Source organism: Vespa crabro, chromosome 1 (assembly GCF_910589235.1).
Source record: "Vespa crabro chromosome 1, iyVesCrab1.2, whole genome shotgun sequence".
NCBI lineage: Eukaryota > Metazoa > Arthropoda > Insecta > Hymenoptera > Vespidae > Vespa > Vespa crabro.
Genome location: NC_060955.1, coordinates 24,136,522 through 24,152,785, shown reverse-complemented (window position 1 = coordinate 24,152,785; position 16,264 = coordinate 24,136,522). Strand labels below are relative to the sequence as shown.

General features: G+C 34.1%; 3 protein-coding genes across 11 annotated transcripts in view; 2 read left to right on the top strand and 1 right to left on the bottom strand.

Moving 5' to 3' along the window:
• The first annotated feature begins 153 nt into the window (after positions 1-153).
• LOC124430135 lies at positions 154-8,562 on the top strand. 3 transcript variants are annotated; one of them, XM_046976284.1, is made up of 9 exons: positions 154-533; positions 1,278-1,340; positions 1,740-1,798; positions 2,668-3,263; positions 3,491-3,840; positions 3,948-4,086; positions 5,977-6,150; positions 6,257-6,398; positions 6,486-8,562. In XM_046976284.1, the coding sequence occupies exons 1-9, from the start codon at positions 450-452 to the stop codon at positions 6,631-6,633; spliced, it is 1,755 nt and encodes a 584-aa protein (XP_046832240.1). In that variant the 5' UTR covers positions 154-449; the 3' UTR covers positions 6,634-8,562. The 3 variants fall into 3 exon arrangements, with proteins under 3 accessions (XP_046832240.1, XP_046832259.1, XP_046832249.1); XM_046976303.1 differs by lacking the exons at positions 154-533; positions 1,278-1,340; positions 1,740-1,798 and adding an exon at positions 1,887-1,910; XM_046976293.1 differs by lacking the exons at positions 154-533; positions 1,278-1,340; positions 1,740-1,798 and adding an exon at positions 1,924-2,486.
• LOC124430124 (nuclear hormone receptor HR96) lies at positions 7,479-13,503 on the top strand. 2 transcript variants are annotated; one of them, XM_046976274.1, is made up of 6 exons: positions 7,479-7,890; positions 8,909-9,269; positions 9,402-10,753; positions 10,838-11,054; positions 11,156-11,575; positions 11,670-13,503. In XM_046976274.1, the coding sequence occupies exons 2-6, from the start codon at positions 9,132-9,134 to the stop codon at positions 11,865-11,867; spliced, it is 2,325 nt and encodes a 774-aa protein (XP_046832230.1). In that variant the 5' UTR covers positions 7,479-7,890; positions 8,909-9,131; the 3' UTR covers positions 11,868-13,503. The 2 variants fall into 2 exon arrangements, with proteins under 2 accessions (XP_046832230.1, XP_046832221.1); XM_046976265.1 differs by lacking the exon at positions 7,479-7,890 and having other exon boundaries at positions 8,664-9,269.
• LOC124430148 (N-acetyl-D-glucosamine kinase) overlaps positions 13,395-16,264 on the bottom strand; it is a 7,100-nt gene continuing 4,230 nt past the window's right edge. For 5 of the 6 annotated variants that reach the window (XM_046976364.1, XM_046976355.1, XM_046976346.1 and 2 more), the window contains exons 2-7: positions 16,035-16,227; positions 15,760-15,844; positions 15,584-15,682; positions 15,261-15,513; positions 14,879-15,177; positions 13,395-14,779 (exon numbers count right to left, since the gene is read on the bottom strand). In XM_046976364.1, the coding sequence (XP_046832320.1) occupies positions 14,429-14,779; positions 14,879-15,177; positions 15,261-15,513; positions 15,584-15,682; positions 15,760-15,844; positions 16,035-16,138 (1,191 nt within the window). In that variant the 5' untranslated portion in view covers positions 16,139-16,227 and the 3' untranslated portion in view covers positions 13,395-14,428. Of the gene's footprint in view, positions 14,780-14,878; positions 15,178-15,260; positions 15,514-15,583; positions 15,683-15,759; positions 15,845-16,034; positions 16,235-16,264 lie in introns of those variants that run through there. The other variant, XM_046976318.1, reaches the window with a different exon arrangement.

The following is a 16,264-nucleotide window of genomic DNA, read 5'->3' as shown; positions in this document are numbered from 1 at the left end:
ATAATCATTCGATTCATATGGATTTTAAGCCGAAACGAAGATATTTAAGACAGTTATCAAATTTAAGAGATTCCTTTAAAGTTTCCTTTATCTTTCGGCGTTTCGTCTAAAAAGGAAAAAAGAAAAAAGATAGAATAGCTTTGTGAACGTACCTTTAACAGAGTATTAGGTGTGTCTGTACAAAGTGACCAATCGTAAGACCGGTGGGTGATCGGTCTAACGCTATTGTAAGAGAGAAAGCGAGACGTAGAAGGATATCTCTCGTGTGCGGCCAAATGAGAGGGAGAAAGAAGGAAGAAAGAAGGAAGCCACGAGGCGGCGGGAGGAGGAAAAATTAAAAGGAACGAGGACTGTCAGACACCTCGCCCATAAAAAGCCGATGCAGATGCGCCTGAGCGGTGAACACGTGCGACGCTGTTTTTGCAACAGGCGCGTTCAAACGCGGTGCGATGTCCAAGAAATTCACTCGAAGCGACGCCCTCGAAAACATATCTACATGGAGTACAAACGATGTCTTGTCTTTGCTACGGAAGGTGAGTAAACTCCGACGAGACGCTCTCCTCATCCATTCTACGATATTTGCTCGCGAGAAACTCTTACATGCGGGTCAGTGCACCTCTCGGGCAGCATACCTGTTTCACCAGAACGAATCAATTCTCCGACTCTCGACGTTTTTTAGAAAAAAAAAAAAAAAAAAAATGAGACCAAGCCAGTAGGATAGAGAGAGAGAAATATGTACTTAACATTTTTTAGATAGGCGATCAGACCCAACTAAAAAGGAGAAAGCGAGTAATAGGAAAGTAGAATTGAATTGATAATTTACGTAGAAATTCGTTTTTTCTTTTTTTCTAACGGACGAGTCAACATTTTTATTTGACCTATTTCTTTCCCTTTTTTCCTCTTTTTTACATTTACAATGTCATGGATGTTTTTTGATATTCTTTTTTTTCATTATATTTTCGATGAAATATCGAGTACAATCGAGTGTAACGTAAAAATCCGATCGTTGGAATGAAAAGTTAGAGGGTATTTGAAAATATCGTAGAATTAAATTCAAATTTGTTATTTCGAAGTTAAGATTAATATTCACGTGTGCTCACGAAATCGATTCAAACATATATATATATATATATATATATATATATATATATATATATATATATTAACATATTCTCTCCTTTACGCACAGTCCATTTTAATTAGAATATTTGCTAAAGTCATCATTCGAAAATGATACCATATCAAGGTTTATTTGATATATTTTTACATTTTGATAGAATGGCCTGGAAGAATGCTGTACGGCAGTTTCGAAACGACAAATCGACGGTGACGAGTTGTTAGTAAGTATACGAGTCGGTGTACGGTTTTGTAATCGTTCGATGTTTTTGCCGACTCTTGGGTATGCACTTTTTTCTTTTTTCTTTTCTAGATTTCTTCTCGTTCAATTTTGAACACACACGAACGATTAAAACGAAATGTCGATAGCGCGCCGATAAGTCGCGTTTGTATCTTTAAAAATTCTCTATCTTCTCTCGTATTCGAGAGTCAATAAGATTTAGTCGACGATGAATAAATGAACGATATTTATTTTCAATGATTTCTTTTCTCTTTTTTTCTTACTTTCTCGTTTTTTTTCCTTTCAACTTAAGTTATACCTCTTTCCGGTCACAATTGCATTTTGGCTACTCAACTGGCACGCGCCCTCTTTAGTCGATCTTAATTGATTCTAATTATTCCAGCACTTGACTGAGGGGAAGTTGACTCTATGGAAGAGTGACCTCACCAGTTATTTGATACGGTAAGAAAACGAAGCTACACGATTTGAATTTTACAAGAGATGTAAATACGCGTATTTCTTTCCAATGAACTCCAACGCCATTAACTCGACATTGTAACATCGCGGATTAACGGTATCCTTCAATACGGTATTTTAAATAACACATGCAGGTTTACGTGTCTTCACATTTTTCTCTTTAGTTCTATATTTGCGAAGCCAAGTTGACAGACTATAGCTATCGACAACGATATATATATATATATGGTATCCTGTGTTTATCAATTTGGTTTCATTGCCATTGTCTTTCATGTCCTTACAACTACAGCACAATCAATGATGCTGAATATTCATATCTACGTTTATCAAACGCACACACGCACGTATGCATGTAGGTGTGCGCATACATATAATATATACACACATATATTTCATCTGTGTGTATAATAACGATAACATTATCGCGGAATCCTGCTTTAAATAACATCAACGCGAGATATAAACTAACAATAAGAGTACTTTGTGTCATCTATGAACGTGTAATACTCTAATGCGCATTGTTGCTTCGTTAATCGATCGATTTTACAATATTACGAATCGATTAGTGATGGAAAGATAGGAAAATTTGAAAATTGCGTATTCGATGGAATTGGATCGCAATTGATCCGTTTAACTCGATAATCGTCCGAGGCATACAAGATTTACATAAGTGGTAATTGCATCGCGTGTGGGTTGTACTTTTATCCTTTAATGTCGCATCGTCAATTCGACGAGTCAAGAGTGTTTATGAGTGAATATCCGCTCTCGCCTGCGACAAAATGACTTGTTGCAAAGTTAGAAAAGCCGATTCTAATTGTTTTCTTATGGTTATACATGAAGTATCGTACTTGCAGGGAGCTTCTTACGTTCGTTGAAAAAATCAAGAAATTCCCGGAGAAATTTGTACAAGAGAAAAATGTTGAAATGGAACAGAACGAGGATCACATGAGCGATACCAGTTCCTGGGATACAGATTTCGAAGACGAGATACCGGAAGACAATACTGCTTTTACCGATACGAGAAACATCAATGTTAATCAAATAAATTCGAATTACGAAAACGATCGTACTATTTCGAAGAAGATGAAAAACGTAAACGCGAACGCGCAAATAGACGATAATACGAAAAGACAAGACGAGGAGACCACTTACGTGAATTTCGAATCGACCTTAGACGCGGGAAAAGTTTACGTTAATTATCAAGATAATTTGACGAATCTACCGCAAAAAAATTTGTCGAGGTTGCATGGAACGATAGAGAAAACTTTGGCCGAACAATTGAAGGAACAATTGCAATTGAGAAATTCGAAGAAACCGATGCTCAAATCAAAACCGGAAATATTAATATCCAAGAGGATACCACAGGTTGCTACGGTTTGCAAACAACCGCAAAAATCATTTTTACACGATGAATCTAAGACGAAGACGAGACCTCCGAACGATGTACAAAGTTAGTTTGAATTGCCCTTTTCTTATCGGATCTATTTAGCCATTAAAGGGGGGGAGGGGGAGGGGAGTCGTGAATACGTTCCATTCACTTCGCCGAATATAAACGCGTACGCTTCTTTTAATGGCCCCCTACAATGATAACGTTCGTTAGAAACTATGAATCAAATCGTCCTGTATCTTCACGTTCGGCCTTCTTTTTTCTTTTCTTTTCTTTTCTTTTCTTTTTAGAAAGAATGGCTGTTCCACCTCCACCGGCACCTAAGAAAAACGCCGATCAAAGCTCTCAAAGGATAGGAAAGAACGACAAAGACGCGTCGAAGCCGTCCATTTCGATTAGAAATTTGGATCTCATTGCGAATTTACCGACTCGACAGGATAAAAGCGAGGACGAATACGAAAAGTTCGACAAGCAAATCATAGAACAAAATCAAAAGTCGATTATCTCGAAAATCGACAGCAAACAGTCGTTGAACAGCGGTTCCCAAAGTTCCGTAGAGAGCGTTTATCAACCATCTAGTACGACCAGTTGCGAGGACGAGGAAGAGCCATATGAGATTTATGAATCCATTACGGAAACGGTAAATTTGTACGCTTCTCGACTTTCTCCATTCGCATCTTTATAACCAGACTCTCGTTTACGTTAACATTTTTTTCTTTTTTTTTTTTTTTTCTTTTTTTTTTTTAGCCTGAAGATGACGATAATTATTTAAGCCCCATTAAAAAATCATCGAACAGTGGAGATCCTCTACCGCCGCCGTTACCCGTTAAACTGCCCACCACACTGCCTTTAACGTTTCATCGAACAAAATCAAACAATGCAAATGGTTAGTATCTCTTATATTTGTTACGAGTTAGCCAAGAGGAGTAGCAGCGATGAGGGCGAGTTTCTTCAGGCAAGAAACGTTTTTTACTTTACTTTAACAATGCCTCATGATATCCGAGAATGAAGAAAGAAAAGATGAAGGATTTAATGAAAAAGAATCATCATATTACGTGACAAGGGAAAAAAACGCAGACTACAGTCGAAAGGAAAGAAGAAAAAGTATAATGTACTAGCTTCCCACGAACATGTGTGCGACAAATGGTGGTAATAACCAACTCTACTACGACTCTCTGTCATGCAACTTGATGCGCTTTGCGATTTCTGTCAGTCGACCACCGACTATCGTCCTGTTTATTTAATGCACCTACGATCGATCCCTTTTGATTCTGCCTTTTGATTTTTCACAAAGATGTCGATTTACCCGAGTCCGATATCAAAAATATCGGTAACAATGTGTTACGATTTGCTGCAATACGTTTCTATTAAGAAATTGGATGATCGCAAGATCGAACGTACAATAACGAACGTGAAAATGTGATATACTTTCGACCGAATTTTCAACGATATATCATCGTTAGTTACGGAATAATCGGCTATTAAGTGTATATAAAAATAATTAACCCTCGATAATAAGAAGAATCGAAATAGTGTGATGGAATGTGTTCCTGCTTTTATCTCAGGCTGAGCAAACATCTCTTAGGAGGTTTAGGTGAACGCCTGGCCGATGAGGTCTCCGATATGATAGTAAGGATCAAGAGAGGTCTGTCTAGATGTTGCTATTCTCAACCACCAGATCCGCCAGGTATATGAAATTATCGCAAAGCACGTTATTTGGTAAGCATGACAGAATAAATTCTCTAAGCGAGCATTGGTTCTTACGAACTAATAAGGACTGTGTGAAAGAATCTATTTCGATGGCTATTTCTAAATGGCTCGTAAAACTTTATACCCCATGCCGAGAGGGACCAACGGAGTGTCGATTCTTTTCCACCGTTTAAAGGCATTCCGTCGCAACGTTACACTCTCAGTCTCCTGCAGTTTTTCGTGCAATACACTTGCAATCGTTGCTTCTTTAAAAAGTTCTCTGTGTTGGAAGATAACAGCGAGTGTAAACGGGAAATCTACAAATTTACACGTTTCGCGTTATATTTATTTATTAATCCAATGAAAAAGAATTTCATGAAATAGTAAATTATTATTAACTTGGTACGATCGTCACTACGAACTACGATCAGAAGGGATCGTCGTGACTCATGATATTCCAAGCATATCAATTTTCGATCTAAAAGTAATTGAATAGATCGAATCTGGTACTAGCGTGTACCAGATGTGAGTGACACTCGAAATAGCCTTCTTTAGGTGAAAAATCTTGAAATCTGAGATCTTTACGTAAATCGAAATTGCGCGCGACTTCTTTACATTTTTTCCTTTTTCCTCCTAAAACGTTTCGTTCGTGGACGTCGATCGTTCGTTATTTTCTGAAAGCTCCGATAAATAAATATAGATGGAGATCGAACGAACGACGATGTAATACGTACACGTTCTTTTGTTAAACGCATGAATCCATCATTGAAATATTCTATCTATCGTTGGATATTTTATTTTAAAACGTATTCAATTGATAAACCATGGCGACTATAATAACAGATAGCAAGAGAAACGTGTCTTTGAACACTGCGGCACGTCGACAGGCAAGTCTTTCCGAGTGTCTGACTCAGGCAGCTCTGACGCAAGCACGTCTTAATTTAGCAAGTTAGTAATAAACAAAAAGAAAAATATACGTGTGTGTGTGTGTGTGGTTTTCTCTTTTCTTTTTGACAGACTTCCTATTCCATGGGAAATGATCGTTGCGCGATTTCATTTCGTTCGATCATAATTTGAATTGTTTCAGAGCGTTCACCGGAAAAAAAATCGGCGACGCTACCACATTCTGGTAGTAGTACTTCGTTATTAACCGAGAGAGCTACGAGACCATTACCACCACCGCCAGATCGATTGTCTTACGTTGAGAAGCCTTGGTTTCACAATGTTACGCGAGAACAAGCCATAATACTCATTACAGAACGTACGTATCGTAATATAATTGATTAATATCAATAAGGAAAAAATTTTGTTATTTATTTACTTCTTTAAATCGTTCATTAATATTAATCCTATTAATGCCTTTACAGAAGGTACTTACGGTAATTCACAAGATGATGGATATTTTCTTTTGAGACCTTCCACAACAAACGTAAACAGTCCGTTAGCTTTGGTGCTATGGTGCAGAGATAGAGTTTACAATATTCCGGTTAGAAAGAGATCTGACAATAGGTACGATATTTTGAAATATTTCTCTTTTCGATAATAGAAATATTTGATTTACATCGACGAATCACGATATTTTCTAATAATACTTAGATATGCTTTGGGATCCGTGAAAGTAAACGAAACATCGTTCTCTAGCGTCGAAGAAATTGTAACGTGTTATATGAAAGAAGAATTGGTCCTCTATACGGGCGGTGTACAAACGGGAAGTACGAAATTAACCGGCACACCATTGAAATGAATAATAACCAAATGTGTCATAAGGTGTGAAATTGTTCTCCTCGAGAAATTTATACAAATTGTGTATTTGTCTGAATCACATGTAATTATAATAAGTACACTGCCGAATAATGGAACGCATGCCGTGCCATCGTTAACCTAAGGATACTTAACAAATTTTATCTTTTTAAGATATATATGATTCTAAAGTGCCTCTATTACATAGAAAGAGATACATGTGTATTATGTAGACTCTAGTTTGTTGTACGTATTATATATGTAAAACTGATTGCACGTTGCATTTAGTGTGTGTGTGCGTGTGCGTGTGCGTGTGCATGTTCATGTGCATATATATATATATATATATATATATATATACACACACACACACGCACACAAACATATATATATTTTATGAATCTTTTTACATATCGTTAAGTGTTACCTCTTAGTATTATCATGTGTGCCTTTGATGATACGACATATCGATTAAACCAAATAAGATATGTATGTTTACATGCGATTTACAATTGTATCTTATAAATTGATATTCTTATTAAGAAATGCGATAGAATCGTGATAGTATTTAATATTTTCGGAGATATACAAGACAAAAATCTATTCGTATAGGTTAAGTCAAAACGTAACGAATATTTAGATCTGGATATTGCATATTTGTACAATCGTATAAAATATAATTCTCTAGTATATTTTGATATATATATATATATATATATATATATATATATATATATATATATATAGATAGATAGATATCTCAAAAAAATGGAATAATGAAGTTTTCTTTAGGTCTACTCTCTTTTTTTTACTTTAATCTACGTATATCGACGAACGCGATAATGGTTGAAAATTATTATATACAGGCGTATATAAGTAATATTAATTTTTGTAAATTAATGATCGTCGAATAATTCGTTTCGTATTTATCTAGTTATATTCCCAGAATTGATTGATAATGATATCAGTATTAGAGTAATACATTGATAACTGAATCGATTCGATTCTTGTAACGTGTAGATAGATCGTAACAATAAGGTAAAAGATACATTTATGAGTATATCCTTTAAGAGCCAACGAAAAGAAGCGATTGTACAAATTTTGATATCTCCTATGTGATAACCACCTGTGCCGTACTTATAATCAAAAATATTACGTAGTCTGATTTTTGTATCAAAGAAAACCCTGCTCAACGACACCATCGACTTTTTGCATCATTTCATTTATCGATAAGATCGTTGCAACACATCGACGTATTGCCGTAAGTGTATTACTTACGTCTTGTATATTATTATAATGATTTTTAAAAGATCCTTTCGAAAACATGTTCACGTATTTTCACGTTTAATCTCTATAAGAATATCCTATTGAAATAATTGTCTTCAATATAATGTGATTATTAATCTTTTGAAAATAGAAAAAGGTCATGTATCTCTGGTCGATTATATCGGTACGATCGAACAAATAAATAATAGTTTACGATTATATCGAATCTGAAACGAGAATCTTAATCGCGAATAGAGTCGATTGTAATAGCAATATGGCTACGTTTCCACGTTCTTGTTTCATATCGTTGTCAATATTTTAATCGCTGTCACCATTCATTTCTTTTATAAAAGCATACTCTTTGAACATATTTTAATAAATCCATTCGATTCCACTTTTAATTAAACCTATAAGATACGCTTTAAAAGTTCTTTTTCTTTTCTCTTTAATGGTCACGCTCGAAAGAATATAACCTCTACAATATCTATACATCGTAAAGATAAATAAGTATGCAAAGTTGAAAAAAGTAGGAGAAACTAGGAATAGATACGTCGTAAAAGATATGTTAAGGTTTGAACAAAGAACTCTCGCAAGGCACAACTTTGATAATAAAGATATCTTTATTAACTCTAACGCGATATAGTAATAAATAAATTGTTACGAAATACTTATTGTAGTATCCTCTCTCTCTCTCTCTCTCTCTCGGCTCTTATACATTTTCTTATGACCTATGCGCCTTAACCGATATCGTAGACTACGGCTGCGTAATATCGAAAGCATGTTCGACGACGCGTTCGATTGAAAAAAGAAAAAAAGAAAAAAAGAAAAAAAGAAAAAAAAAAGGAGAAACTAGATAAAAATGAGCGGGGGTGGGGGAAAGAGAAGTGAGCGAAGTGGCGGAGAACTGGGCGATACGTGTATGACAGGTTTATGCGCACCGCCCCGTTAACAACTCCCAAGTGACTACCAATTGAGCACTTTATTTGGTTTATCACTTAAACCTTTTCAAGCAGCATCTCGTAGATCCGGGGCGTTGGAGCAAAGATGCTGGCGGGTTCCTGAAGAAAGTAGTAGACGAGTGGGACTGTCGTCGACGTGGTTACGCGACAATAACAATTATAAAATATATCATGTTTGACATGAATCAGTCAGTGAAAAAAATGCTATTTCAAGCAGGGATAATGGTGCGTTAGATAAGAGGTGCTAATCGCTTGGTAAACCGTGCATTCACGAGAAATGGAAGATGAACAACCGGCGAGAGAAGCCAACAAGATATGCGGTGTTTGCGGCGATCGCGCCTTGGGATACAATTTCAATGCGGTCTCTTGTGAAAGTTGTAAGGCCTTCTTCAGGAGAAACGCACTTAAAAATAAGGTGACAAACTTTTAGATTCGCGAATGATCGTTTAACGTATCACCGATATCATTATTATTATTACTTTCTTTTCTTATGCATTGTGCTTTACAATGTCATTTACATTTTCTTTTTTTCTCTTTTTTCTTATAGGATTTCCGGTGTCCTTTTACAGAAAATTGTAGCATCACACCAGTGACTAGACGTTTTTGTCAAAAATGCCGCTTGGATAAGTGTTTCAGTATTGGCATGCGTAAGGAATACATCATGTCTGAAGAGGACAAGGTTTTAAAGCGTCAGAAGATAGAACAGAATCGTGCAAAGAAGCGGCCTCAATCGGATAACGTTAAAGCTTCTAAAATAAAGAAGGATTGCGTGGAAGATTGTACCTTTGAGGATACAGCTATGTCAATGAATTCAGTTGCATCTACTGTATCCGATACGTACTTTTGGGAGTCCGACAAGAAGTATGCAGACTTAGATGCGGGTAGGCAAAATCCTATGGAGAATATGAGTCCGGTTACTGCAGCTAGCGTTCCAAGTCCATCTAGCCCACCGGAAAGTGGAAATATAACGGGATCTAAAACTTTAGATATGCTAAAGGACTCTTATAGTAATAAATGTAACTTCGTTAAGTACGAGTTAATCTCCCAATACGATGAACCTAACGCGGATGTGGACTCTACTAGAAGAATTACATCTCATTCGCCTATACAAAGTACAAGAACAAGGTACAATGAATTTGATCTTGCATCTCGTTCTGCGGGAAATGACAAAAGTATGTCCATAAGTTCACGAAAGTTTGACCAAAATTTGTTAGAATTTGATTCCAATTTTGGTAATTCGAGCAATCAGTCGCCACGCTATACGCACGAGTACGAAGACAGTACGACAAGTTATTGCAAGTACGAACAGAGCCCTGAAAGTGGTCCCTCTACATTCATTGACTGTACCTCGAATGTAGAAGCTACGCAATTGAATTTAAGTCCCATTTCTCATACTAATGTACAAACGTTTACCGAAGAGACTACAGCATGTCAGAGGCCAAAAGAAATGTGCCCTAAAGGGAACGATTTAGTTAATAAATTTACGCAAAATCCAGGACTGGTTATGAAATTTGTCAACAATCCTCATCTAGTTGCAAAAATATTTCAAGATAGAAATTTAATTTTGAAGATCATGACGGATCCGGTACTTGTCAATAGATTAGCGGCAGATCCGCAAATATCGCAATTTTTTAAAGAGAATAACGTCGACAATAATGATGCAGATCCTGGGGATCAGTTAAGCTCTCAACAAGAGGAAGACACGATGGAAGAGCACGTTTCTGTTGCTACGAGTAAACACCAATGCAAGAGCAAACAATATAACGTGGAAAATCCAATCTTAACGGATCTAATAACGTATAAAAATACTGTAAATTACAAAAATAAAGATGCAGCAGATCCAAGTATGAATAAAATGACGGCTGACGTTACTAAAGATGTACTTCAAGATGTTCAAAGGTGGATAAATATTTATTTGATTTAATTCTTTTTGAAAGGCCTTGTATAAATCTCTTTATTAATAATGTATAAATTATTTTTTAGAATACCAATTGCTGCCAATTCGATCGAATCGATATTGTGTGAAGCTATTAAATTGGAATTTTCAGCATATTCCGCTCTTGGTGGGAATCAAAGCACCAGAGAGCTAAACGATGCTGAAAGAGCAAAGTTAAATGAATTAATAGTAGCTAATAAAGCGCTATTAGCTCCATTAGATGATGATATAACAAACTTAGTTGGAGAAGAATGCAAATTTAAAGTAATTCCTTATTGGATATTAAAATTAAATTATTATAAGGATTCGTTAATGTATACCAATCTCTGTCTGTTAATCGTTAATTGTTACAATTTATTTTGTAGGGAAGTTTCGGCCAATCCGATCCTATGTTATTGGATGTTATCAATTTAACAGCTATAGCAATACGACGTCTTATAAAAATGTCCAAAAAGATGAATGCTTTTAAGAATATGTGCCAGGAAGATCAATTGGCCCTTTTGAAAGGGGGATGTACAGAAATGATGATCCTAAGATCGGCGCTTAATTACGATCCGGATAAAGATATGTGGAAAATACCTCATAGCCAAGAAAGAATGTCAAATATAAAAGTTGATGTTTTAAAGGAAGCAAAAGGTAATTTGTATGCTGAACATGCAAAATTTGTTAGAACGTTCGATCCACGTTGGAGAGATGAAAATATAATTTTAATTCTAAGTGCAATTGCTCTATTCACACCTGATAGACCAAAAGTTGTACACAGTGATGTAATTAAGTTGGAGCAGGTAAGTAAATGCATATTAAAAAATCTCTGGAGAGAGTTAATTATACTAAACAATTTTGATAACGTTCTTCCTTTTGTTTATTTTCCATTTACAGAATTCGTATTATTATCTTCTGAGACGATACTTGGAAAGCGTTTATCCAGGTTGTGAAGCTAAGTCCACTTTTTTAAAATTAATTCAAAAGATTTCTGAACTCCATAGATTGAATGACGAGGTTGTTAACGTTTATTTAAATGTAAATCCATCTAGCGTAGAGCCATTACTTATAGAAATATTCGACTTAAAGCACTGATATTAACATTTTGCATACTTTTACTGATTCTTACCTCATAGCTTATTATCGGAGAAATAGAAAATAGATAATTCTATATCAATTCTTAATGAAGCCTTATATGAAAATACTGTGATCAAATTGAGTAGGTGTCATTCTTATTAAACTGGTTATGACCATAAATATCTTTTTTATTATATCATAGCATTGTTATTATTATTATTATTATTATTATTATCATTATTATTATTATTATTATTATTATTATATTGAAAAGAGTGCAATGTCTTTTGTTAAAAATACAATGTTCACATATTTTTGAGAAACATGCAACCAACTGCTTTAAACGTATTATATAGTGTTAAGTTCAATTACATTCAAAGAATGAAACAAGACAAATGTAACCATGTAGGGAAGCATTACTTTGGCTAGTCACTTAACAGGATGACATCATCAGAAATGTAATAAAATTTTAAGCACAAGTGAATGTATCTTATGACATGTTCAATGACAATATCTTATTTATCTAAATTATTTTTTTAAAGTAATAACAAGATATATATATATATATATATATATATATATATATATATGTGTGTCGATTAATGTTTTTTTACATAATAGATACGAACAAAATTACGATGTTTTCGATGATTAATGATGCTTTAAAAATTCCGACCTTTAACATTGTGCATAATCGTAATTGAAACATTTAATACAGAAAATTTACTTGCATTAAAGGAGAGAAAAGTTTGAGTCATGCGAATTCTGTAAAAATAAAATTTCGAATATTTCAAAAAAAAAAAAGGAAAAAAGGAAAAAAGGAAAAAAGAAAAAAAGAAAAAAATTATCTATATACATATAAAAGAAAAAATAGAATATAGATGTATCTTTATAAATGTATAAAAGACCGAGATTTTCTAAAAGTGAATGTATTTACTTTGTTGTAAAAAATAAGCAATCATGCGATATGACTGGATATGATATATGAAGCGAAATAATTTGAACAAATTTCTATGTATTTCGAGGAAACAAGATATTTAATGTCATTCAATATGGCAAACTTGTCGTTAATATAGGATAATATTTAAAAGTATGGTACTAAATATCCAATTATATTTTAAACAATGAACGGCTTTGAATGACTAAAAATAATCATAAAACTTATTGAAAATGATTTTATTCCATAAAATTATTCTTCTCATATTAGAATCTATAAGTTGGTATAAATATAAATAGAAAGAAACGAATGCTTTAAAATATGTATCTAAAAGATTGAACAGAAATGAGATATTCTTATGTCATTGTGTACAGATTAGTTCATCATCGATTCTTTATATGAATTTTAACGCAAAAAAGAAGAAACCTATAAATTTATATTTGATATGAGTATTGTGACATTTACCAAGACCTGTGTTCATAAATAGCTGATTCTATATGTTCAGTTATGATATTGCTGCTATGCAGTTTGAAAGATAAAGAATAAAATTGTTTGAACTCAGTCCTTGGTATAAGAATGAAAGTAAGAAAGGAATTGTAAAACTTAGAAAAAAAGAAAAGAAGAGTTATAATTAAATGATATGTGTACAAGTTATAAATGTTATAATGTACACGAGATATTGTGATACGCTTACATGAATATATTTTTCATACAATATCATTGTTGATGTTATTTCAAGTATCGCGTGCAGTATGTTTGTACCGCATGCTTATAGTAATTTAAAAAATTCGCGATAATTGCGAATAGCGCCCTCAAATATTAGCCTGTAATTCCTTGTACTTCATCGTCTGCCCTTTATATATAAGACTACGCAGCGCAACGAAGAATAACTTTTTCTTCCTGGTAATAATTGTTTCACTTCATTGTATTTTTTCACATTTATAAACTAAAATGCTTTTATATCGAATTTTTAAAGGATCTCTCTGGAAAATTTTTATAAAGATTTAAATGGGAAGTATTTTAACTCGATGAAAATTATTTACGTAGCCTTTACGCCAAGTATGGAGTGTTACGCATATGTATGGATCCATATGTATATATATATATATATATATATATATATATATATATATATATATATATATATGCATATATACAGTGTATACCTGTTTCTTTTTCAGTTATCTATGATTGCCTATGTTCGTCATTTTCCATCGTTACATATCCGAGAAGATATAGGACAAAAAATACAGTTGCAACCGTGGATGCGATAAAGAATATTAAACTGAGTAGAAAAAGAATAAAATAAAGTATGATTTTAACGATAACTCCAGCTGCCTGATATATGCATTCCCAAAAGGCATCCCAAAGTTTTTTTATTCCCATTTCCTTTAAAAAGTTACGAAATTTCGAATGAAATTAATTACAGGTTAAAAAAGACATTTTAATTTTGTACATTTTTAAAGCTGCATTCTTGGCGCCACGTCCGAATCGTACTTCAATTTTTTAAACTGAATTTTTTTTTATATTCTTAGATTATAATCATTATTACGTAAATATTTAGCATTAAATTTCTATCAAACGATAAAACGATCGCAATGATAAATTCTTATTAAAATGTTTTATTCATTTTCTATGACCGTTACAACTGTAGAAATATTGCAGCCTTTATAGAAGTCGTTTCATCATTATCATTTTTTATGCACTGTCGAGTTCGTTGTGAATTTTCTATTTTACCGTAATTATCGCGTTTATAATGGAAAAAGACTTGTACGTTTTCGTCGTAAGACTTAACGAAAGGGCAATCGATCTTTTCAGCAGCTAGGTAGGACGATCCCAACGCGGACGTAGCCGTTAGATTGAGAAGACTAAGTTCATCGACGACCAATCCACTGTGAATTTCATCCATGAAACCCTCCTTCATGAATTTCCACGATTTCCAAACGGATCCAACGCATATCGCTTTAAGACCGCCATGACATAGTTTAAGATCCTAAAAAATAGGACGATATATATATATATATATATATATATATATGACGTTAAGTGGAATTTGATCTAGGTAGGAATATTTCTGTTAATCGAAACTAACGTTATGGGCTTTCTTGGAAAGTGCCACGATATGTCGAGCGAGAAGTCGACCGGTTTCTTCAAAGATGGCAAGACAAAGAGGATCTTCTTTCTCACAACCAATAGCGATTTCCTTAGCGAACATGGAGAATTTACTCTTGTCGAAATTCGAATACAAATGCGGTAACATGTCTGCTCTGTCTTTCACTTGAAAAAAGTCTCTCATCGCCGGCCAGATATAAGAAATAGGATGAGGAGACTTCACTAGGTCGTCTATGTCGTCGAAAACGTATTTGCAGGCTCGATGTGCGATCCAATACGCTACGAGTAAGAAATCGATTCTCTTAATAATATAACGCGTATGAATATTTAGAAAATTCATTAATTTCAATTTATATATTCACCGCTCCCTTCGTCTCCCATCATATAACCCCATCCACCGCATCCATGAGTTTTTCCATCCGGATTAATCAGTAGGGCATTACTTCCTGTTCCAGCGATTAATACGATCCCACCGTTCTCCAAACCAGTTCTGAGACTACCTAACGTGTCGGAACTAACGTAATAATCTTTAGCAGCATTTGGATATTCCTTCAGAAGTATATTAATTAGAAGATTATTGGTAGTCTCTTCCTCGCAACCGCTTAAGCTTAGACCCTACAAATTTATCGTATAAAATGTACATTTTTACTATCATTTACAATTTTCTCATATGTAAAATAAATACCACGCAGTCCAAGGGAATCGTTTTCGGTATATCCAATAGTTCTTTGCCATGCTCGATCATCGCGTTAATCCTAGCGGCCGTTTCTTCTATCCCCAGGACCTAATTTACATTCGTAACGTTAAATTTACTTATTAATCGGAATATTATTTTCAGATCTATATCACGACTATAATTACCCAATGATTGGTATCGGGGCCCTTAATTTCTATCAATTTTTCACCTTTATGATTGAGTATTACAAGCGTTGAATGCGTACCCCCTCTATAAACGAAAAGTAAGGAAGATATATGTATTTTCATATTTTGTTTCCTTTCATTATTATAATCTTCCTTCTCTTATCTATTTTTACAAGTATTCATTATAAACTCCAAAGATTATATTTAAGATTATTCTTCGACAAATATTTAACTTCTATTGTAAATGTGTAATTAATTTCGTTTAGAAAACTTACCCCTCTATACCACCGATTTTAATTTCTGAAGAAACTTCCGCGGCTACTTTTTCAGGTAGTTTTTCTTCAATTTCTTCGTCCATATTTAAATCCTCCGTTTCCATTCTCCCTCTTAAATCGCGACGGAGTTGATACTCGTCAATTATTTTCGTTTCTTTCCTTCCTTTTTTACCTCTTCCACCTTTCTTCTTTCCTGCCATTTTTTTTTTTTTTTAAATTAGCTTATAGAA